Raw genomic sequence first — 23,946 nt, 5'->3', positions numbered from 1 at the left:
GGTGCTCAACTGCATCTGACTACTTGTCTGCTCAGCTGCTTTGAATTGAGGTCTGCATGTTCACAACACCACACAGCTTTACATCAGATAACAGCAGACATAGCCTGAGGCGTGCTCATAATAAACAGATTAAAAAAAAAGAGCAGGATATGCAAAGCCAAGCAGAGAGAGAGAAAAGCCTATTCATGTCATGTTGGGAGTGCACTAACACCCAACAACTGCTCGGCCTGAGCTTGTCCCCTCCTGTGTGATGTCATCCAATGGATGAGAGGCTGGCTGGCAGGCTGCGATGCGCATGTATGCAGTCCGCTGCCTCAACGCATCACAGAGAAGCGCACTTGACAGCTTGCCAGGTTATAGAGAGGGGGAAAAACACACCATTCAAGGGAGGAAACCAGACCTGCTGAATATACACCGCATCCACCCGAGGTAGAGGGTTTCTCTCTCTCTCTCACATCGACATCATCTTTTTTCTGGATTAATGATGTTTTTATTCTAACACTCAGATGACAGCAGCCTAACCAGGGCGGTAAGCCTTGTTCAGTTTTACCCCAAAAACACACAGCCCAGCCGCTTTTTTGTTGAATATAGGATCTTGTTGGTTGTTGTGACTGGACATGAATTCGGCGGAACAGACGGTTACATGGCTGATCACGCTCGGGGTGCTGGAGTCGCCGAAGAAAACCATCTCGGATCCTGAAGCGTTTCTGCAGACCTCCCTGAAGGATGGGGTGGTGTTGTGTCGGCTGCTGGAGCGGCTCAGCCCGGGCTGCACGGAGAAAGTAAGGACATAAACACACACACACACACACACACACACACACAGACAGACACAGACACACACACACACACACACACACCCAGCATTAACCGCGTCTGTCTGCCCAGATCCGTGAAACCGACGCGCGGCTTGTTGTCTGGCTTCCCTCTCTCTCTGTTCACTGGTCCATGAGGCGATTTCTTTTGTAGGTCACAGGCAGCAGCAGCTCGGGTTATTGTCTGCGAAAACAAGCCCTATGTTATATACGGGCTGCACATCAGCGTGTGTGCACAGAGAGAAAAGGCCTCTGTTTCCACCGCGTATTGATCTGCTCTAACATCACACATTAATTGATCAAATGTATCAGGAGGTCTTCATAATGAAGGGTTTAATATGCCTTTAATGCAGCTTTAACAGCTTTAAATTCCCCTTTAATCCATGGCGATGTGTTGTGTATGTCAGTGTATATGTGACACAAACAGTCTGATCAGCCAGGTATGACTATAGCTCTCTGTATACCACAGCTATAATAAGAGAGAGGGCCGCCATTGACTGCAAAGGCTCACAGACAGATGGAGAGATGGACCCTCTCCCCATTTAAAGAAACAGCGCAGTGTTTGTGTCTGTCAATGTATAGCCAGTTTAGACAGCTACCTGAGGGAGGCAATGTTTTCCTGAAAAGAGGTTTGCCTGCCTGCACCTCCTCCACATAAGCAAATGAGACATTTGCCTGTTAAATGGCAAAACATGGAGGAACCATTTTCACCCTCTCTCACACTGACAATAGGTGTTTTCATTTCCGAGACATAACCAAATTATGCTTCTCTATTTTGAGGATTTTTAATGAAGGCTAAAAGACAGCTTCCCTAAAATACTGTTTGAAAGGATCTATTCTTGAGAACAACTGGGAAATAGAGAGCTACAGGAATGAGTCCTAAAACCAAGGCCTATGGAAAGGAGGCTGGGTCACAAAATGTGGTTGGTACTCGCCGAAATTGAGCCAATCGCAACGCACGAACGCAGCTTCAGTTACACTGCGCCTGTGTTATACCCCATACCCCAAGACCCATGTCCACCCGTGACCCAGCCTCCTTTCCATAGGCCTTGCCTAAAACCCGGAAATGAGTTAACATTTAGCACTTCCGGTTCCCTCGTCTGGAAGGCAATTGTTTTTTTGAATGGGTTTTAGTTAGATGCCTGAAATAAGGTCTGTGATTAACACAAACTGAAGAGATTTTAACGTTTTGTTGTACCTTATAAAATACAACAATAAATACCCCATTCGTGAATTTTGAAGCCTTCATGTGTCTTGAATAAGGCGGTTGCTAAGAAGTGGCTAAATTAGACTACAACACATCATCACGCCGACTTGTCTGCCGTTACAGCCTCGTTGTGTATACTCGCGCTCATACGACCGTGGCGTAATTTGTTTATAGCCTAACGTTGGCTTTTTACTTCTGCTGATTGCATTTACACTTCAATATTCATAAAAGTGGTGTTCATTTGTGAAGATTATCTTTCTGAACAAAATGTGTAAATATCATTAACGTTTGTTTGCCACAGAGTTTATTTTCTGCAATAATCCCAAACCCAATGAAAAAATCCCATTTGCTTTTTGTTGAGGGAACCAGGGCGATGCTAACTTCCTGGTTGGCCTACAAAAATACATCATCCCTGGAGCACTCTATAGGTGTTTTGTTCTGATGGGTGTGGCAGAATCAGTCAATATATTGCTGATCTAAATTCTGCATTAAATCTGCAATACAAATCTAAACACCAGTGGCCACTTCAATGGAACAACAGAGGTGAAGAATGTCTCTAACAGATCTAAAGAGATACAACTGTAATTGAATATGCAAACAAAGTGAGCTGATTATTGTAATAATACTACAGCCAGTCAGATAGGCTACTGGATTTTTGAGGTTGACGCAGATATTGATATTTGAGAGTTTAAAAAAATCCAATATTGGCCAATAAAAATATAACATAAACAATTTTTTTATAAGGATCCCATTAATTAGCTTATAATAAAACAATTGTGACAAATATTTGTACTGAGAGGAATATTTATAGTATAAATAAACTTATCAATGCCCTCTGGTGGACAAACTATTTATTGGTGACACAATGAAGCTCAAACATATCTTTGACACATCTGCACTGACATTTCTCATTACATATCAGCCAACAATACACTGATACGATACACTGTAAGCTGACATTGGCTGATTTATCTGTTTGCGCTCTAAAGAAATACTACAACCACATATTATTACTAATAATAATACTTGACGTTGCCATGCTTCTATAATAATGATCTAAAATCCCTGGGCTTGTCGTTAATCGGCCAGTCATATTGTGCTACCGTCTGGCCCAGATGTGGCCCTCCTCTGGTTCTGTTTTGGCTGAGCAGCACTGTATGTGGGGCCAGAAGAAAGTGGGAGATTTGGGCTACAGCTGGGTCAGATGTCAGATGTCTATCAGGGTATAGATATTAGTGCTATATAGACCACCAGAGATAATATATACTGTATCAATTACCTATAGGCCTCTATTTTTTTTAATTTTTTTTTTACGAAACACTCTTTTGATTGCTCAAGTCTGTATTAATCACTGAATGTTACATGCACACTTCCTAGACTAATCTCTGCCCTGGACACAGACAACAAACACTTCGCAGTAGCAAGAGGTAAATAGAACCTTTCCATGGCAAACATTTTGACATGTTATAGTAAGAAAAGCACAGCTGTATTCAATGACATTAATGATGGCTGCATTCCACTTTGGGGAGGCCCTGGTATTGTGCATGCTGGCTCACTGGAATAACTTACTGGGTCACATAATGGAACTGAGCCATTGTTAAAGCTACAGTGGGTAGAATTGGAGCAAATATGATTAAAAAAAGTTATTTTTATAAAACCGGTCACTATATCCTGACAGTAGGACATGAGACAGGTTAATCTGAAAAAAATCACTTGTCTTGGTGTCCTCCGGTGCTCCTAATGGTATCTGCAAGATTTCACAGACCGAGGGAAACAACCAATCAGAGCCAAGCTGGAGTCTGTCGCCTCTGAGCAGCTCTCAATCACTCACAAACTCTGATCAAACGATCAAACTAGGCAGTGCTGATTAAATATGAATCAATATTCTGTTACTGTAATGATTATTTCTCGCCTCAAATGTTTTCAGAAACATCTTGTAGTGTACTGTTTAGCTGTAAAATGAGAAAGTTTGCTCAGGCTGGTGAGCGGTGCTTGGTATTTCCTCAACTGATCTCAACATGGCTGCCGGGTCACAAACTTTCACATTTTACAGCTAAACATGCTTTTAGCCATCTTGCAGATACCATTAGGAGCATCGGAGGACACAGAGGCACATGATTTTTTTCAGATTAACTGTCTCATGCACTACTGTCAGGATGTAATGACCGTTTTATAAAAATAACTTTTTTTAATCATATTTGCTCCAATTCTACCCACTGCAGCTTTAACGATGGCTTAGTTCCATTAAGTGACCCATTAAGTTATTCCAGTGAGCCAGCATGCACAATACCAGGGCCTCCCCAAAGTGGAATGCAGCCATCATTAATGCCGTTGAATACAGCTGTGCTTTTCTTACTATGACATGTCAAAATGTTTGCCATGGAAAGGGTCTATTTACCTCTTGCTACTGCGAAGTGTTTGTTGTCTGTGTCCAGGGCAGAGATTAGTCTAGGAAGTGTGCATGTAACATTCAGTGATTAATACAGACTTGAGTAATCAAAAGAGTGTTTCGTAAAAGAAGAAAAAGAAGAAAAAAAAGGGACATCCTTTAATTAAAAATGAAGAATACAGGTGGAACTGAGGCAATGCTCATCCTCACATCATGATCTATCATCTGTCCATCTAAATGTAACTGGGAGGAATCTAAGAGGCAAAGAAGAGATGCGAGTGAGGGAGGCAAAGCGGCCTGTTATAGCTAACTGATACAGTATATATTATCTCTGGTGGTCTATATAGCACTGGTATCTATACCCTGATAGACATCTGGCATCTGACCCAGCTGTAGCGCAAATCTCCCACTTTCATCTGGCCCCACATACAGTGCTGCTCAGCCAAAACAGAACCAGAGGTGGGCCACATCTGGGCCAGACGGTAGCACAATATGACTGGCCGATTAACGACAAGCCCAGGGATTTTAGATCATTATTATCTACGCACGGCATGGGGAAAGTTTTATAAAAATGGCTTTTTTTAATCATATTTGCTCCATTTCCACTGCACTATAGTATACTTGTAATTGTTACTTCCTACCACTGCTAATATATACTCAGTTGCCAGTTTATTAGCTACACTTAGCTAAAACTAATGCAGTCTAATACTGATATGAATCCTATTTTCATGAAGGGTTTAATGTTTCAACACTACTGTAATGTTGCTGTTGAATTGTATTGCCTTATAATGAGATTTTGTCAACCCCATTTATATCAATGAGGCTTTTTTTCATTTCATTTTCATTTCAAAATGTATTTCGAACATTAAAAAAAAAATATAGAAAAAGAATGATCATACCAACAAGTGGACAGTCAGAAACAAGTAGTATTTACATACAATGAAAAGCGTAAGAAAAATAAATTGTCAACACTTGATGCCTTGATTTACATATTCGAAAAGGAGTGAGAAGAAGTATACATTTATTTAATCCCACCCCTTCTAAATCAATTATTAATTATTAACCAGCTTCCTTATTAAGCCAAACATATACTCTAATTAAATTTTCCTAAATTGGTCTAATTATATATTATATATATATATATATTATATTAATGCATCTCATTCATTATTATAATAATACGAAATGGGCCATTCTGCATGAGTATTGCCTACTTTACGCTTATTCTGAAGCTACTTAAGTCAAATAGAGAATGCAAGACTTGTACTTTTGCTTTAAGTAAATTACCTGAATACTTCTTCCACTACTGTTCAAATCTAAAAATTCCAGCTAATATATCCTGCATGACTCTCAATTCAATTACTCTCATACTCTAATTAAATTTACCTAAATTTGTCTAACTATAATTATTATTATTTATAATTATTCTAACTCTAAGTATTACCTTTAATCTGTGTCATACAGAAATATAAATTAATTACAGATATAATTATCAGTTTCATCAGCTTCATCATTTGTGTCTCAACATTTTTCCTTCTTTACCAACTTAGTCAGAGTAGGTCGTTATACAACCAGAGCACCCATAGGCTACAGCAACATCAGTGGGGATCCCTATTTGTCAACGTCATTTCCCTCGACCCAACACCAGCAGCCTCCTCCACTTCCAAACACACACACACACACACACACACACACAGACTGGATAATGCACGTCGAGACTGAATATAAGGGCTGATAAACTCAGAGAAAACCGCAGTGTGCAAACCAAGAAACCCGCAGCGTGAACTGGAAGTTCATCTCTAAACCAGCGTTTCCGTCTTTCCAGATTTACCAAGAACCGAAGAACGACGGAGAGTGTCTGAGCAACATAAAGGAGTTCCTGAAGGGCTGCACGTCGTTCCGCGTCGAGGTAAGTAACCCTCTCTCGCATTGTGGGCATTATCTTGTGTTTATATACCATACCTTAACCGCACGTTAACACACACGAGATGGGCTGTGTGCATGTTTAAGAGGAGACAATAAACAATGGGTTCATGGAGTGGACGGAGCCCCCTGACAGAGAGGAGGAGGAGGAGGAGTGAGCTACAAGCCGAGAACAATCACCCATCGCCCGGCTGAGAGAGATTCGCTTGGCCGCTCAGTGTTGATACATTTTGCAACATTGTGTTCGAACTCCAATAACTTCAATTGATCAAACTGTTACATAGTAGCAGCTGCTCTCACTTCCCGCTCAGGTTTAGAGAGGCCTGGGTTAATGTTTAGGCTTTCTAATTAATGCAGAGCTTTGTCCTCGGGCTCATGCGTGGCTTTATTGTCACCACCGCTTCACACTAGCCCTTGTATGTATGACATTTTTTTTTTGTTATGAATTGCTGTTGCTAGGAACAATATAGGATTATGTAAGTGGATCGATCTTGTTCTAACATGGTAATTTTGCAGTGTTGTTATTTTAAAGTGTAAACAGATGAAGTGCCTCACCCTTGCAGAGCTATATGGAAATATTGGTTGTAGTTATGGCAAGTATAGGGCTGTGTATTGGCAAGAATCTGGCGATACGTATCGTGATACGGGGTTAACGATTCAATATGTTGCGCTATATTGCGATACTGTAAGCAAGGCGATATATTGTTTTCAAATCTAATTTTAGGAAAACTGTCATAGTATAAAGAACACACCACCATATGAGTAAAAAAAGTCACTATTTGAAACGGCTGCTATGGGGTAGGGATGTCACCGTACCAGAAATCTAGTAGTCGATACTAATACCAGTGAATTTACACGATTCCCAATACCAATTCGATGTCACGGTAAAAAAAACAATAAATCCCATGTAATTCAACACGCACTCTTTTATTAAAACATTACAAACAGAGGCATGTAGCCTTTAAGTAATAAATAAAAAGAAACGTCTATTAACATTGCAAAACAGAACAGTGGCATGTAGCCTCCTTCTGTCTTTGAGGTGCTTTGCTAAATTGGAAGTATTTCGTACGACGGCACCGTTACTGCACCGCATACTGTTTTTTAAAAATGTATTATTACTCCTTGTAAATCTGCCTCGAACGCAAAGTACTTCCGTACCTGACTCTTGCTATTTGTTTTCTCAACGAGTTGAGGCGGAGGTAGCGCTGCAGCAGCTGCCATCTTTCACGTCTAGTGTTGTTGTTTTTTTTCCGTGCTGTTACGGCGTTCTTCTTCTTCCTTCATTTCACGGCAGATGAGAACACTTGCAAGCGTATACTGCCCCCATTAGATCCGGAAGAATAGCATCTCCAGTACCTCCGCTCTGGTACCAAATTGACCATTACAGACATCGTTCGGTACCTTCGATACCGCAGAAAACGAGTACCGTCACATTTTTACATTTGTACCGAGTTGGTACTGTGGTGGCAGTTTCTGTTAAAACAAGACACAAACCAACGTAACAACTTGTCTTTCAGTGAATTTAATAAAAAGGCATACATTAATAACTAAAACATCTGCAGATGGACTGCAGAAAAGTGTATCAATGCGTCAGCAGACAACAGAGCATCACAAGACATAACAAGTATTTCAGCAATCTGTTGTTTGCAGTTACAGAGAACTAAAATGTCAGGTCACTGTCCTATGGTGACGAAGTTGAACATGTGAGGCCCTGAGATTATCTAAAGGTACAGTGTTAAACTGCAGATATGAAAATTGCCATTACAGTACCGAAGTATCGGTTCTTGTGAAAATGGCGATGCCAGTTTTTCCTCGCCAACATTCAGCATAACTTTGGGAGCAATGTTTAGCCTCCTTGGTGACATGCGAGTATGTCATGGTTGGTACCAATGGATTCTTTAGCTTTTCTAGTTTCATATGATGCCAGTATCTTCACTCTAGCTTTAAAACTCTGAAAGACAGAGTAGCGGCCGGTCCGCTGGCGGGCTGTCAGATTTTTAAGAGGTTAATTAAAGATTGATACAGTATCGCAAAACATAATATCGCGATACTCCTGTGTATCGATATTTTCTCACACCCCTAATGGCTAGTTAGAATACCTTCATAATGTTAAGCAAATTGAGGACAGCGTGCTGTTTAAGGCAGTGTGTTGGCCAGTGCATAGAAGGGTCATTGAACCACCCTGGTTTGACAATACAACTCAGTGTTCCTCAGCGTTGCCTCAGCCCGCTGAGTCTGCAGCCACTGAACGAGAGGTGGAGACGGGGCGAGACAAGAGCGCTGTCATATTAAGTGTAAACATGCCCTTTAGTTGTACTTTAGTTTACAGACAGCAGAAATGTCAGGGAAGCAAAAGACGTCCCTCATGGTGTTATTGGAAAAGGCCTCTTGTTTGTTTTGGCTCACTACAGGGACAGGGACAGGCTCTGGCAATGTCCAGCAATAATCTGCAGTTTTATTGGTAACAAATAGTCAAATTCCCATCATAAACACTCCTTTATGTCTTGCTTACTTGTGCCTTCACATGCGGAGATACTGTCCTCGATTCTGTCACCACTTTCCTGTCTTTATTTGTTAGGTCCTTGCATGTAAGAGTGTGTTCAAATCCATGTGTCTTTTTTTAGTGAACCAGACCGAGCAGGATTACAGTAGTTTGGGACATGGCAGTCCTCCCGCTCACCATCTGTAGAGCAAAGATGGATCTTCTCCAGAGCTCAGAGCACTGCTGGCTCTGACCCCAGGTAGCTGCGGCTGCAGATTAGAGCAGTGGCTTTCGCTTACACGAGAAAGACCGACAGATAGACGCTGTGCTTTTGCAGCCCTGACCTACCTCTCTTTATTGGAGTTAAGCCGGGTGTTTGGCTGAACATCAACAATGCCAGCCTTGCTGTGTTTGCCCGTCTAGTGTGGCTATTTCACCAGGATTGATCTCTTTAAGATCTAATTTGGATACCTCATGCAGATTAGACACTCAAGACCACGCCTCACACTCAGGCAGCTGCTGATACTGACCCTTAACCCCTAATGTGTTTGACCATAGGAAGTGATCATTAGAATTCCCATGACCCCACTGGTCCCTCTGGAATAGTAACCTTACCCCTTGTCTACCCTGAGTATAATCACAGATCCATCTGTCTCGACTAATGGCAGACTTTGAATCCAAGATAAGACCGTTGTATTGTATAGCAATGCAGTAGACAACGTATAGTGCTGTTTAAGGAACATAGTAAAATGAAGAAAAATGCCCATCATAATTTTAAGAGCCTTATGTGAAATCTTCAAATCATGTGTTGCTTAGTCCAACCAACAGAACAAAACTCACAGAAATAATATTTAACACAGAAAAACCTTAACATGGTACCTCTGGAACCAGAAAATATTTGCCACTTTTGCTTGATTAAACGACTGTAACTATTAAACAATTATCAAAACTGTCACTGTTTAGCTCACCAATCAACTGAGCTCCAGTTGGCTCTTTACTAAAGTCGTTTGGATTTGATTTTAGCAACGACCATGAGGTCTAAGTTCTGAATTTTAAGCTGTAGTTTGTGGGTGTTTACATCCACTTCAGTCAAACCGATATCATTAGCCATCTTTATTTACTTAATTACTTGGGCCTTTGTGTTCCTTGAGAAAATAGACCATTGAGTTTCCACCCTTGTCTGTCTTGGGTCATTTTCTCCAGCTTTTGCCACGTCAGTCCATCATCTTTATTTACTATCCCCTAATTTTAAGGCACCAAAAGTAAATTTAAATAAAGGCATCTGAAGCGAATCTGATGAAGCAACATGTGAAACGAGTAGTTTGCTCCTTTTTTTTTAATATAATCTGTTAATAAAACAGCGTCTATCCTGGTATCCTGGTATGTGCTGGAACTTTGATTTCTTTTGGTATAATAAAAGCATATTCATATTTAACTGGAAATCCTTTGCAGTCAGTGACTGGTTAATGTCTGCGACTTATAGACATCAGCAGCAGGCAGCCATCTTCACCAGAGCTACACCGATAAATTGGCCAGTTAGATGCATCAAATCAGATTTAGGAAATTCTCAAATACCAATATTGGCCTCCAGTTCGAGTCGGGCTGTAACCTCCATTTCTTGCTTGTCTGTGGGTTATTGTCTTCAGGAACTGAAACACATGATCAGTTGGATTGGTGTCTGCTGACTTACTTGGCCGGTGAAGAATATCCCACTGTTTGGTTTTAAACTGCTTGGCTGCCTTGTCTGTATGTTTAGAATCATTGTCCTGTTATATTGTACTCAAATTGGGACAATGAGTCCAATGCTGTCAACCCTATATGGATGTGTGAACTAGAGATGTTCCGATACCATTTTTTCCTTCCCGATACCAATTACGATACCTAAACTTAAACACCGGTTTACTACTGACCATGTATGGATGGGATATGATTATTATCTTTGTCGTATGGCCTGGCTAAACCCTTTGTAAAACATGAACAGATTTTCCACCGTGAAATATTGCCAAATGGCTGAGATTTTCCTTGCTCTGACTACCGTTACTCTCTCCACTGGCACCACACTGTTGTTGTTTGCTATCGTCACGTCACAAACTACCTTCAATCAGTTCTTCTTCGCTGCTCTAAAACAGTATATGCCAGTGGCAGCCATGATACATCCATGGCGACAGCACAGTGAAGGCTACTGTTTTAAGTATTGATTTCCGGTTAAACAAGTTGATTTCTATCTGGGTTAATAAATTATGGTATTGGATGGGTGCATAGACTGGCGTACTCACCGATACCCAATCCCAAATTTTGGGCAGTATCAGACGCATTTTTGTTACTGGTATCGGTATCGGAACAACCCTAATGTGAACAGCCTCAGTCACCCTTAAAAGTCAGCACTTTAAACCCATTGCTTTATTTCAATCCAGTGTCATTGTCTAAATATATATTGTATGTATTCATAGCTCCCATACTGTAGACAGTTGTACCACTTATTTTAGTAAATTTAAGTAATCTCTTGCTAAGAAGTCTGACTTATAACCATATCCCATTAACTGTAGTGTATATGGAGTAGTTGGTTGTAACACCCTGTGCAGGTAAACACTCATTTCCTCAATCATGACAAGTGTGTGAGCAGTTCAATACGTTGTTGTAGCTTGCTGAGTCACAGAGGGGTGTTGCACCATTGTCTCGGCCTGCTCTGAGGGATCATTACCTGACTGTGATGCTGAGGCCTGTCGAACATGTCGAAGCCTGTCACGTACATTATTTCCATGCATGAATGTTTGATTTACGTCATCCATCGTGTTTCACTTTGAAGACTGGTAACTGTTTTTTTCTAATGGGGAATCTGTTGACTTGACTTTAAAGGGATAGTTCAGGTGTTTTGGAGTGGGGATGTATGATCCATAGTCGGTGTATTACCTACAGTAGATGACAGTCAGCACGCCCCAAGCTTGGAGAAGCAGACAAGAGTTACCGCACGGGAGCAAAGCAATGTACTGCTGTGGACAGGGTTGGCAGCAAAACGTATTTTAGCCACCTAAAAGAAAGGCTCACCTAAAAAAATTAGTAGAAGTGTGCGCTATATTTAGAATATTTTTGCCGGTGTTAGACAGCTATACAGTCTATGTTTCAGACGGGGAACTGAAGCCGTTATATATGTTAAAATTACAGTTTTTTTTCAATGGAGTCTGGTGGCATTGGCCAGAGCATAGATGGACACTACGGCTTGAGTTCCCTCTAGGAAAGGGCTGTCTGACAGCAAGATAAAGTGAGGAAAATATTCTAAATATAGCGTACACTTAAACTGATATTGATTTTTTTATTAGGTGAGTCTTTCTTTTAGGTGGTTAAAATATGTTATGTCCACAGCAGTAGATTGCTTTTGTTTCATGCGGTAACTCCTGTTTGTTTCTCCAAGCTGGAGGCGTGCCGACTGTCATCTACTGTAGGTAATACACTGACTGTGGTTAAGTACCTCATACATCCCCACTTCTAAACACATGAACTATCCCTTAAAAGAAGGAGGAAGAACCAAACTTTTGCAGTTATTGTGGGAAGTTAAGTGCAAATACTGAATGTTAGTTGTAGTTTCAGTTCCCAGTGGAAGTATTGACGGGTGAGGAAGAGAGTGCTTTCACATGAATGCTCCTCAAGGACAGCACATCTTCCAGTAGCTTGTACACACTCACACACACACACATATATATACAAAAACACACTATTGCAAACGCATCATTCACATATTCCCTCAGGACATATCTGCAATCAGAGCGGAAGATGAAAGAGACTCATATCTCCCAGTCACTCACCCTCAGTATAACTGAAGCGAGAGTAACTAATCAAATGAAGCCGTTCCACAGGAAGAGAGAGGACAACTACAGTCATCAACAGAGATACAATCACTGCCATTCATAGTAACCCGGAGGCTAGTGAGGGTCATACTGACCGTGATACAGACAGTGCTTACACTTTTACTGCAGTTAAAGGAGAAGGCTGGCATTATTCTAAGAAAGCCATCAATGCATTAGTCTGTTTCTCAATACTTTCTGTCTTCCCTACCCGGTCTGTGACACCCATGCCCTGTTCATGTTATCGTAATAGCATTCACATCAACATCCAAGTCATCCCAAGCTGAAATCTGTCGTTGCCGCATCTGATTCGACTGTTATCCGCTCATTAAATGTGCGTTATCAGTCATTATAAGCTTCATAGATGTGGGTCAGTAGGGGCCTTCTGAGCCCTTAAAAGCAACACGTTCTAACACGTTGTAAAACTGACCGAAACGTTATGTTTTGAACACAAAAAACAGCTTGTTTAGGCAACAAAACCACTTCGTTAGGTTTAGGGAAAAAGATCGTGTTTTGGCTTAAAATAACTACGTTTGAAAAGTGAAAGTGAAACTTAATGTTGTGAACACAAAGACAACTACACTAGGGCCGTGTATTGGCAAGAATCTGGCGATGCGATATGTATCACGATACAGGGGTGAAAATTCAATATATTATATATACTGTACTGTATATCTGTGCCGATACCAGAATGACACGTTGACAAACATCTCAAATGTGAAATGTTATATAGGCACAAGCAGCTGTCTAAAATCAGCAAATTGTATATTCAGGTCAGGAACTATCTAACTCAATGTCAAGTACATCCACCTGATCAGACATTCAATGCCGAAACTTGCGGTACCTGACAGTTTTTGTTACTTGGTGCTTCGGACACATTTTGCCCCACTCAAACAAGAGCATTGTTGGGAACTATTTTCAGCTGCAGATTAATGCACATTTATTGCGCTGGTGAGTATTTTTGACACCAGGATGGTGTATGTGGGATTGACTTAAAATAAAAAACTACATTGCCCATGTTCGTTGTTGTACAATGGACTAATCAAACAAATAATATAGATTTATCAATAATGAAAAACATAAATGCAACCCTTTATCTGTCATCTATTTACACTTCCTTTTCCGCTCCATCGCTCTTTTTCATAGACCCATTTTTGTCTTTTTTTGGGGGGTACAGGGGGTCTTTAGGGGGAGATAGCAGGTCAACAGTAGATGTCACATAAAAGTGGTGTACATCATATGAAGTGTGTGTCAAGTTGTTGTAGTCAATCAGAAATAAACATGAATTTATTAATTAAAATAAATTGTGAAAGTGTATAAAGGCTGATAACATTATGATAGAAGTATATGATGGCCATCCCCATGCTTTATTATGTCTCATAAGTTGGTGAAGCAATTTTGGGGTTGATGCCATTTGTTACACAGATTTGGTGCTAAATTTAACCATTGTTTACCAATTGAGAATTGATAGAAATTATCAATAATCCCTCCCAAATACCACATTAAGACACCAAGACCTTGAAGAACACCATAGAAAAAGCCATGCTGTGATTAATTATCCAAAACTTTTGACATTTGGAGATTTCTGCAAGAATTGCTGTGTTCAATGTCTGGGTACTGACATCTGATCACAGGTCTTTGCATTTACATTCGGTATTGGCAAGAGTTCTCGTTATTATGATTCTGGCCACATTGTTATTGGATAACAATATGTAAATTAGCCCTAAGACTTTGGCTATTGAGGAAATACTTGTCAGTAATATAAATTCATTGTTAGTTTTGATATTTTCATTGGATTTGTAGGCAATAAGAAAAACATAGAATATAGCCAACCTTATCCTTTGATGCTCTTGTATGAAGGGAACTCAGCTTTTGTCTGTGTCTTTTGTGAAGCACATAATTCAACCAGTATGGTAGAACGCTATAAATAATGTCTGATTGTAGCTGCTGCAGATATATCTGTGTCTGCTAAGCTTGTGTGTTTCGCCCACTACTTCTGTCAAAGATAACAAGAGTTATCGATTGACTGCTCAGTGCTGGCAGTGTGGCCAAGTGATGACACGGCCCTACTGCACTGGAATTAGCGATTAGCTTTTAAAAGGGACATGCACTTGTTGATGACTCTCTGTCCTCTCTCACCCACAGCCGTTTGAGGCCAGCGACCTGCTGCTAGGACTGAACTTCTCAAAGGTGCTGAGCAGTCTGGTTTCTCTGAATAAAGTGACTGCAGGTGAGTCAAAATATGTGCAATGTGTGTGAGTGTCATGATGCGTGTGGGCGTTTTTATGAAAGACAGGCGAGTAGTCATGAGTGTGTGGGCGCTGCTGACTGCCGATACCAGGTCTGGTGTATTTATATTTTGCCCTTTCTGTCCAGATATCGGCGTGGGCAGTGACTCAGTGTGCGCCCGACACTCTTCAGCCCATCGCATCAAGTCCTTTGAGTCGCTGTCCTCTCAGGCTTCACTGGGTCGATCCTCCAAGCTGCTGCAGAACCAGTTTCGCAGTCTGGTAAGGTCAACACTCACAATAGATCTGAGTTACTGAAAAGATTAACACAATAACATAAACCTGTCATATATAATACAATACAAAGCAACAGCTGGGCAGTAAATACTACCTTTGTGAAGATATTAGAGGTTTGTGTTTAGGGCTGAATGAGTTCTAAAAAATATCAAATTGCGATTATTTTGACTGATATTGCGATATGATTTGCAATATTAGAGAGAATGATGAATTTTTACATAATTATTCCCAAACTTTTTAAAATGATTACGGTGTGAATTTTGAGGGAATCTGTACCAAACAGATGTTTTCTTACGTCTGTGTAATATGCTATATGATGTGTAGGACAGGACATCTCTGCAGCGCCACAATATTTAATTTAAAATGGTATTTTGACACACATTTGCCTTTTAACAAATATTGTCTCTCCTGTGATTTGAAAATTGCAGCAGGCCATATTGCAATTTCAATAAAGTTTTGATTAATTGTTCAGCCCTTTTGTATTATGTTGTCCAGTTGTTATAGGACACAAGTATGTAAGGAATACTGTACAGCGAGCCGGTCATTGTTGTGAAATAAACCCCGACAGGTTGGTCTTGCATCGCCCTGAAGGGGTTTATTTCCCAACAATGACCTGCTAGCTGTACATTATCCCACTTATTACATGGCTACTTACTTAAGAAATCAATAATTTGACACAAAAATGGTCCGCCAGAGTCATCATCAGAACTGCGCCCATATCAACGGCCCGTTATACATAGCAACGGTCTGCTATAAAGAAATAACAGACCGCAGAACGCTGTGATTGACCAATCAGAACCGAGTATTCAACAAAGCCGTGTAATTAATAATGATAAATAGTTAAAGGCCTTGCGCACCCACGCGGGCGTTTTCAGTTATTCATGCTGATTTTGACAGGCGAAATTCGGTCCAACCACACCTGTAGAATGATAAAGGAGCAAGCATCAAAACTAATGTTGGAGTTATGGACATGTCAATCAAACAAAGTCTTTATACGTCCACACAGTCCTGAGGCCTAATCAGGCAAGAGAAGTTGAAACACCTGTGTGGGTGTTTTTGTTGCAGGATAGTTTGCACAATTAAATATATTTAGTGTAATAAAATTAGCAGAGAACAATTCAAACATTTTTGTGTAACCTTAGTTAAAGACTTTTCTTTCTGACTGTGTAGATACAGATAGGTAAGATTGGGCAAGAGAGAGTGATATTACATTTAACAAAGGCCCTCAGCTGGACAACTACAGTACAGTAGTAGTTTATTCTCTCTGTGATGATGTTGGTCCCACCTGCTGTCTGTCACAACTCAGTCAAGCCAACAATCACTCACAGGCAGTCAGTCAATGAAAGCAAAAGCGAGTTATAGATGGTAAAATTAACTAGAAAATAAAGCTTGATTTTGATCAGTTACGGTATGTGGAATTGTACTATGAAGGTTTTGTTTGCAATATGGTGAAACCTCTGAGTGATGGGAATAATGAGTATGATGAACAATGAATGTTGCACAATATTTGTTGGGTCTTTCACAAAATGAGTGAATGGAAACTCTTCTTGTTGACACTTGTCTTCCTACTAGCATTACATCTATTCCAGGGAAACGGTTCTCATCAGGCTTTCATCTCCTGAATGTTTCTGTCCGTTTCTGCTCACTTCACCTTTTGCCTCTCTCCCTCTTCGGTGACGTCCTTCCCTCGTTCGTCAGGACATGTCAGAAAACAGTGGTCAGCAGCTGCTGGTGAGGGCGCGTTTCAACTTCCAGCAGAACAACGAGGATGAGCTCAGCTTTGACAAGGGTGACCTCATCGGCGTGACTCGTCAGGAGGATGGCGGCTGGTGGGAAGGGATGCTCAATGGCAGGACTGGGTGGTTTCCTAGCAACTATGTCCGTGAGATCAAGGGCTCTGGTAGGTACCTCAACTACCTTCTGTAAGACATTTCAACTTTAATACAGTACTGTGGTGATTCATAACATTGTATTTTATTTGTTTCAATCTCCCCTTCAAACTACATCATTTTAAGTCCTCCCATCTGTGAATGATCATTGGAGCAACTTGAAAGATTAAATCATTTTCTAAACAGACCTTTTCACAACCATTACACCACACAACAGGTGCCATTGTCATTGCCTCTCCATCTGGCCTTACGTCAGTAACACAGCCCCACATCTGTTGCTTCTCAGGGCCTGCTGTGGTCTGTTGTTTTTTCGCTTGTAAAACAGGTTGATGTTCCTTTTGGCAAGAGGTGGCATCTTAAAATCTGTTTGACTGACGTTTATTTATTCACCTCAACAGTTTAATGATCATATGTGGTGAGTGTAAGAACAAACAGTATAGAATACAATAAAAGGTTCATGTGAGAAAAGCAATAAAAACAGTGATATGGATAAGAATAAAAACAATAACATTAATAGGGATAGGATGAGCAGTGTGGGGAAGCTGCAGTGGGTAGAAATGGAGCAAATATGATTTAAAAAATCATTTTTATAAATGCATGAGACAGGTAATCTGAAAAAAATCATGTCCCTCTGTGTCCTCCGGTGCTCCTAATGGTATCTGCAAGATTTCACAGACTGGAGGAAAACAACCAATCAGAGCCGAGCTGGAGCCTTGCCGTCTCTGAGCAGCTGTCAATCAAACGTTCAAACTAGGCAGCGCTGATCAAATATGAATCAATATTCTGTTACTATAATGCCTATCTCTCGTCTCTCTTTCAGAAACATCTTGTAGTCTGTTTAGCTGTAAAATGAGAAAGTTTGTGACCCAGCAGCCATGTTGAGATTAGTTGAGGAAATACCAAGCTCCGCCCACCAGCCGGAGCACAGCCAATAGAAAGGCTCTTTCGCTGAAATGACCTGTGATTGGTTGATTTTTTTAAAGCCTGAAAACAGAGCCATGAGGAGGTGCAGGAGTCTAGCTTTCTCTCAGAGCACTTGAATTACAATATGCTGAAAGGTTATTATGGGATTTTTGCCCAATGATGCCAAAAATATACCTTCTATCCCCACTTTAAGGCTCAGTGCGGCTGTGGCTCAGAGGGTAGAGCAGGTTGTCCACCAATCGGAAGGTCGGTGGTTCGATCCCCGGCTGCTCCGGGTCACATGTCGATGTGTCCTTGAGCAAGACACTTAACCCCAAATTGTTCCCGAAGGCATAGCCATCGGTGTGTGAATGAATATTTAGATTAAATCCTGATGGGCAAAGTTGGCACCTTAGTAGCCTCTGCCATCAGTGTATGAACGTGTGTGTGAATGGGTGAATACTGACATGTAGTGTAAAGCGCTTTGAGTGGTCGGAAGACTAGAAAAGCGCTATATAAGTCCAAGTCCATTTACCATTTACCATTTCAGTGTTAATTGAAAAAGTGTGTTTTCTTGTCTTATTAGATATAAGGCTAAGTAGACATGTGCCATAATTCATTTCTTTTGTCTCTTGCTGCAGAAAAACAAGTGTCCCCCAAGTCTGGCACTCTTAAGAGCCCACCTAAAGGCTTTGACACCTCTGCGATCAGCAAGACGTACTATAACTTGGTAAGGACACAACTCAACAGCTTTTGAAATCAGTCTTATTTTTTGCTCTCTTACTTCTCTGTCTGTCCACTAACATCATGTTGAAATTCAAAGATTTTAATGTCTCAGTTTTTTGTGCCTGGTTTTGTATCTGTACTTGTATATATTATCTATGTTTTTTCCATTTTAGTATTTGTCAATTCTAATTATATGGAGTGCCAGGATAAAATCTAGTTAGCCTCTTCAACCACAGCTCTCCCTGAACAGCGCATTGACATACTTTCTCCCCTCTAAATGTCTTAAATGCTCTGGGACGACCCTTAAAAATGTTACTGCAGACGAGAGCTGGCGTGGTTTGTAAAACTGTCATCGCAGTTGCATGATAAGCAAAGTGAATTCATTATTTTTCCATCATTTTTCTTCCCCTCTTTCTCTCTCTCTCTCTCTCTCTCTCTCGCTCTCTCTCTCTCTCGCTCTCTCTCTCTCTCTCTCTTGCTCTCTCTCTCACTCTCACACACACTCGGTCCAGGATGCATCTTGTAGATTTCAGTTCTTGGAGCAGACTTTAATATAACATGCGGGATGATTACTCTTATTTGGAAATTTATTTTGGTGATGTCTGTTTATTTGGTATTCCTGCGTTTTTAAAGTAGGACTGACATTGTCAATCAGTCAGCAAGTCTCACCCTCCTCTGATATGAAAGATATGATAGATATGATGCATTATGCTTCATTACAAGTTCATTATGTACAGTAGTTGATCAATGTCACTGGTGAATGAATACAGTAATGTAGTAAAAACACTGATCAGTCTTTAGGCTCACGTTCTGAACATATATTGTGAATCACCCAATATTTTTCTCTTTAGGTGTTTGAATTGGATAGAAAAAACATTTATATTATAACATTTACGTGTTATAATGTTTTTATGGATTTATAACTCAACACGTGTGGCACTAACTCATAAAATAAAATAAACTACAATGACACTGTAATACCTGACAAAAATGACAATAATAAAGAACAGAGGGGTTTTTCCGAGACCTCTTCCAGTCCTTGAGACGGGGACACTTTCTAAATTGAATCTGTTTTCTTCTGTTTCTATTGTAGGTGTTGCAGAACATTTTAGAAACAGAGACAGAATATTCCAAGGACCTTCAGAGCCTCCTGACGAACTACCTGCGACCTCTCCAGAGCATTGACAAGTACGACTCATTTACACATAAAACTCGGTGAAACCAGAATCAAGTTATTTTAGCACGATTGTTGTACAACAGGAACCCTTGGTCGATTACATTTTACACACTTCTTCTGCATGTCACTGAATATGGTTTTTGTTTTGTCACCATTTTACTTTACCCATCCTGTCTTTTTCCTGCAGACTGAGCAGCTCAGACGTGGCTCTGATTCTGGGAAACCTTGAGGAGATCAGCACCTTCCAGCAGATGCTCGTCCAATCGCTGGAGGAGTGCACCAAGTTAGTCCCTCCCCGCACACACAGCCTCACTGCAGCAGCCTCACTGTTGCATAATAAGCAGAGAGACATCTAGTGTTGGGCCGAGTGTACTACAGGAATGTTAGATTAAACCATAGACTATGGAATTTATCTTGTTTTGTGGTACTTTTGGCCAGTAGCACACATACACATACCATATACTTCTGCTCTATTTTATTGTCTGTGTATGTCATATCAGTATGTGATCTTTTTTTGTCTTCAGGCTTCCAGAGAGCCAGCAAAGGGTGGGAGGCTTCTTCCTCAACCTCATGCCTCAGATGAAGGCTCTTTATGTCGGTTACTGCTCCAACCACCCGTCTGCAGTTAATTTGCTCACCCAGCACAGGTACGTTTACACATCAACTACATTTAGTTTTATTTTACAATGTTTGCATGCAGTAGTTCACAAGGAAGAAGAAGAGGGTTTCTCAGGGAAACAGCTGTTTATAACAGCTTGTGTTTCCAATGGGAAATGGGACTGTTTGTATTGTTGGAATTTGTTTTACAGCTGTAGCTATCCGTTGTTCGCTGGTTGTGGCAGCTATCGTCGCTCGTCTCTACGGACACAAAGTGCATACTCTGCAGTCAGCTTGTCATTACCAACACAATTGAATACAGCTGAAGGAGAGAGAATGAAAGAAACATTTGTTCGCAGGTTAAAAGCAAATTACAGTGAGGACAGGGAGGTGGAGGTACAAATTTTTAACCCGATTGGAAACAGAGATGTGTAAAAACTACTGAAAATGATATGCATAAATAGAGTTTTACAGAAAGAGTCCCAATCCGAAAGGTACCCAAGGAAGGACGGACAGAAACAAATAATCAGACCTGACGCAGTGAAGCATCAACCAATCATGTTTTTGTTTCACCCTGTTCCGTTCCATCTAAAAACAACACTTCAACAGCGATTCGGCGACAATGTAGCTGGCCAGGCTAGGCAGTTTTGTTGCTTTGTAGTGTGAACGTAGCATTACACACCCAAATAGAGAAACAGAACACCAGCTCTGGTAGCAGCATGATGCTACCAGATCCGCCTCACTTCAACAAATACACTTTTTCTCTTGCACTGATCTATTGAAACCTGCTGCAATAGAACAAGACTATATTCCACATCTGAATTATGTGAACAGTCAGCCTCAACAGTGTATGTTATTTTTTTTTTTTTTTTTAATTATCTAACATTCTAATGTAAGCATCTGGGAGCTGTTATTGTGAATCATAATGCACTGCCTTTGAGAAGCTGTGCAAGAAGTGCTGTTTCAGCTACGTTATCACTGTAGTTTGTCGTGTTATCAGGCAAATGCACTCAGTTGCCAGTTTATTAGGGACACCTGGTTAAAACTATGTGTAACTAATAATACAACAGTCCTGCAATAAATCCCAGGTTATCTTTTGCCAGCACAGTCTTCCTGTTTTTCATACATGCTCTCATAGTTTTTGACACATTTTTAAATCCATAATTTGACTCATATCTAGTTGCCTTTATAGCTTTGTTTACTTACTTCAAAGTTGATTTCATTCACAATTACAAAGGCAACAAGTGAGTGAGTTGTAACAAGTTGAACACCAGTTAGCAACGTGTACCAGGTCTGACGTTCAGTGTTTTCACGAACGTGTTTTCTAGCCAATAAGAGATAAGTAACAGAGGCCAGTCTCTGAACAGTGGGTTGGTTGTACAACCTGTCAAGTTACTGATTGTGATGTTGACTGAGAAGTCATTGTAGGTCATCCAGGTTACATAAGTTAAATGAATCATTTATTTTCTGTCTATCCGTCCTCTTGCAGTGAAGTGTTGGGGGAGTTTATGGAGGGACGGGGTGCAGTCAGTCCTGGGATCCTCACCCTGACCACAGGCCTCAGTAAACCCTTTATGAGACTCGACAAATACCCCACCTTACTCAAGGAGCTAGAGAGGCACATGGAGGTGTGTATCTATCTGTATCACCTGTCTAGAGCACTTAGTGTTATGATGTGTGGTTAACAACCAACATGTTCCTTTTGTTTTCCAGGAGAGTCATCCCGACTGGCCAGACATTCAGAAGTGCATGGCGTCTTTCAAAAATCTGTCTGTAAGATGATCTCACTTCCTCCCCCTGTCAGATGTAGCATGTAACCAGACTTAATATGAAGTTAAATGAATTAATAGCAGGTCTTTAAGCAGTCGTTTGTTTCCGTTGTGTCAGGCTCAGTGCCAGGAGGTGCGGAAGCGCAAGGAGCTGGAGCTGCAGATTCTCACCGAGTCCATCCGGCTGTGGGAGGGGGATGACATCAAGACCCTGGGCTCTGTGCTCTACATGAGCCAGGTCTTAGTCCAGAGTCCTGGCTCAGAGGTACCTACTGCTACGAATATTGCTTCTACACTCGATTTTGCCCAACCCATTACTTGGCTACGATGAGAGTATGCACACTGCTGACTTAAGCTGTCAATGTAACATCACAATGCATAAATTACAGTATTTTTATTGTCACTTAACTAATTAACATCAGTTTTTTTACACTGTACACATTTGGGTTAAACCCTTTGTTATCATCATAAGTATTTAATTTTTGTGGAAGATTACATTAAGTGTATGTTTATCAAACAAGAGTATGTAATAGGAATGTAAAGACAACAGCCACTTAGATTTGATCAAAGTAGATGTTACAGTTGGGTACGAATTTTCTTAACATATCAACAAAATACATCTATGACCGCTAACCGTTAACCACTGCTTTGGTATGCTCAACAAAGCAAAATCTATAACATGAATGACAGGGATCAACCCAGAAATCATTAGTAGGTCATGCTTATTATTGACCGGAAACGCTGGATCATCACCATCCGTCAGCTTTCATTTAACTCTCACAGTGATCGTTTATTTGTGATAAATTAACTCCCAGTGAGAGTTCTCTCTGACGGAAAAGCAAATCGAATCATCATGGCATCTTAAGTGGACAGAAACCTTAATTGCAATTTAAAAAAAAAAAGCACTATCGAGTTTGAATGCAGTAGCTTTGGACAAAAGCATCTGTCGAAAAATGAAATGAAATTTAATGCTTATGAGAATACGTTCTAGATTATTCCTCTTTATGACGGGAGACTGGAGATCACCTCTCTTTAAACGATTTACCAAAAGTAACATCTTTCCAGACATTTGCTCCATTATGAGTCAATAGTACCTCACTTAAACTCAAAGCTTTATACTGTAAATACCGTAATGTAATTTGCTTGACATGAGAGCTTTTTCAGTTACTGCATGCATAGTTAAAGATGGGCTAGTTCGTGTCAAAGATTCACGGTAATGAAAGTGGTTGAAACTGAAGACAACCCTACAAAAATACATTCATGATACCTACGAATTATACATCAAACATAGAGGGTGTGAACTTTTTTCCTTGTTATTACTGCCTTTTTTGATGGTTTGTTTATATTATATAGCTTAAAGGAACAATATGTAGCACTGACATCTAGCATTTTAAAATGGGTACTGCGGCCCAAATTCAAAACATTGGAGCCGTGGCCCGTCCGCTCCTCCGGTGTGACTGATAGCAGTTAGCGTGTGTTTGCATCACGGCGTTAGCCTCTGGCCAACAGCAGTAGTTTGAATCACTTCACCAGCTGTTTGTCTCAAATACTCGCTGCCTTGATAACCCATCTGCAGACGGACTACAGAGAGATGTGCCGAGGCTTTTCAGGTCGGATAGAATCTAATGTTAACGTTATATCTGTTGATCCAGTTCGTTTGCTTGCTTCCGAGGCCACCGAAGGCTGTGTTTGTGTGCCAATTTGT

General features: G+C 40.6%; 1 protein-coding gene across 2 annotated transcripts in view; it reads left to right on the top strand.

The window, feature by feature from the left end:
• The first annotated feature begins 220 nt into the window (after window positions 1-220).
• The window catches only part of arhgef7a (Rho guanine nucleotide exchange factor (GEF) 7a), a 37,223-nt gene continuing 13,497 nt past the window's right edge, over window positions 221-23,946 (top strand). Inside the window, exons 1-12 of one of the 2 annotated variants that reach the window (XM_074658862.1) lie at window positions 221-782; window positions 6,237-6,320; window positions 14,801-14,885; window positions 15,032-15,165; window positions 16,879-17,080; window positions 18,614-18,702; window positions 19,792-19,886; window positions 20,063-20,158; window positions 20,400-20,522; window positions 21,962-22,100; window positions 22,186-22,245; window positions 22,360-22,506. In XM_074658862.1, coding sequence (XP_074514963.1) covers window positions 618-782; window positions 6,237-6,320; window positions 14,801-14,885; window positions 15,032-15,165; window positions 16,879-17,080; window positions 18,614-18,702; window positions 19,792-19,886; window positions 20,063-20,158; window positions 20,400-20,522; window positions 21,962-22,100; window positions 22,186-22,245; window positions 22,360-22,506 — 1,419 coding nt within the window. In that variant the 5' untranslated portion in view covers window positions 221-617. The remainder of the gene's footprint in view (window positions 783-6,236; window positions 6,321-14,800; window positions 14,886-15,031; window positions 15,166-16,878; window positions 17,081-18,613; window positions 18,703-19,791; window positions 19,887-20,062; window positions 20,159-20,399; window positions 20,523-21,961; window positions 22,101-22,185; window positions 22,246-22,359; window positions 22,507-23,946) is intronic. The other variant, XM_074658861.1, reaches the window with a different exon arrangement.

The sequence above is a fragment of the Sebastes fasciatus genome, chromosome 14 (genome assembly GCF_043250625.1).
Source record: "Sebastes fasciatus isolate fSebFas1 chromosome 14, fSebFas1.pri, whole genome shotgun sequence".
NCBI classification, from domain to species: Eukaryota; Metazoa; Chordata; class Actinopteri; order Perciformes; family Sebastidae; genus Sebastes; species Sebastes fasciatus.
This window is presented reverse-complemented; position numbering and strand designations above follow the sequence as displayed.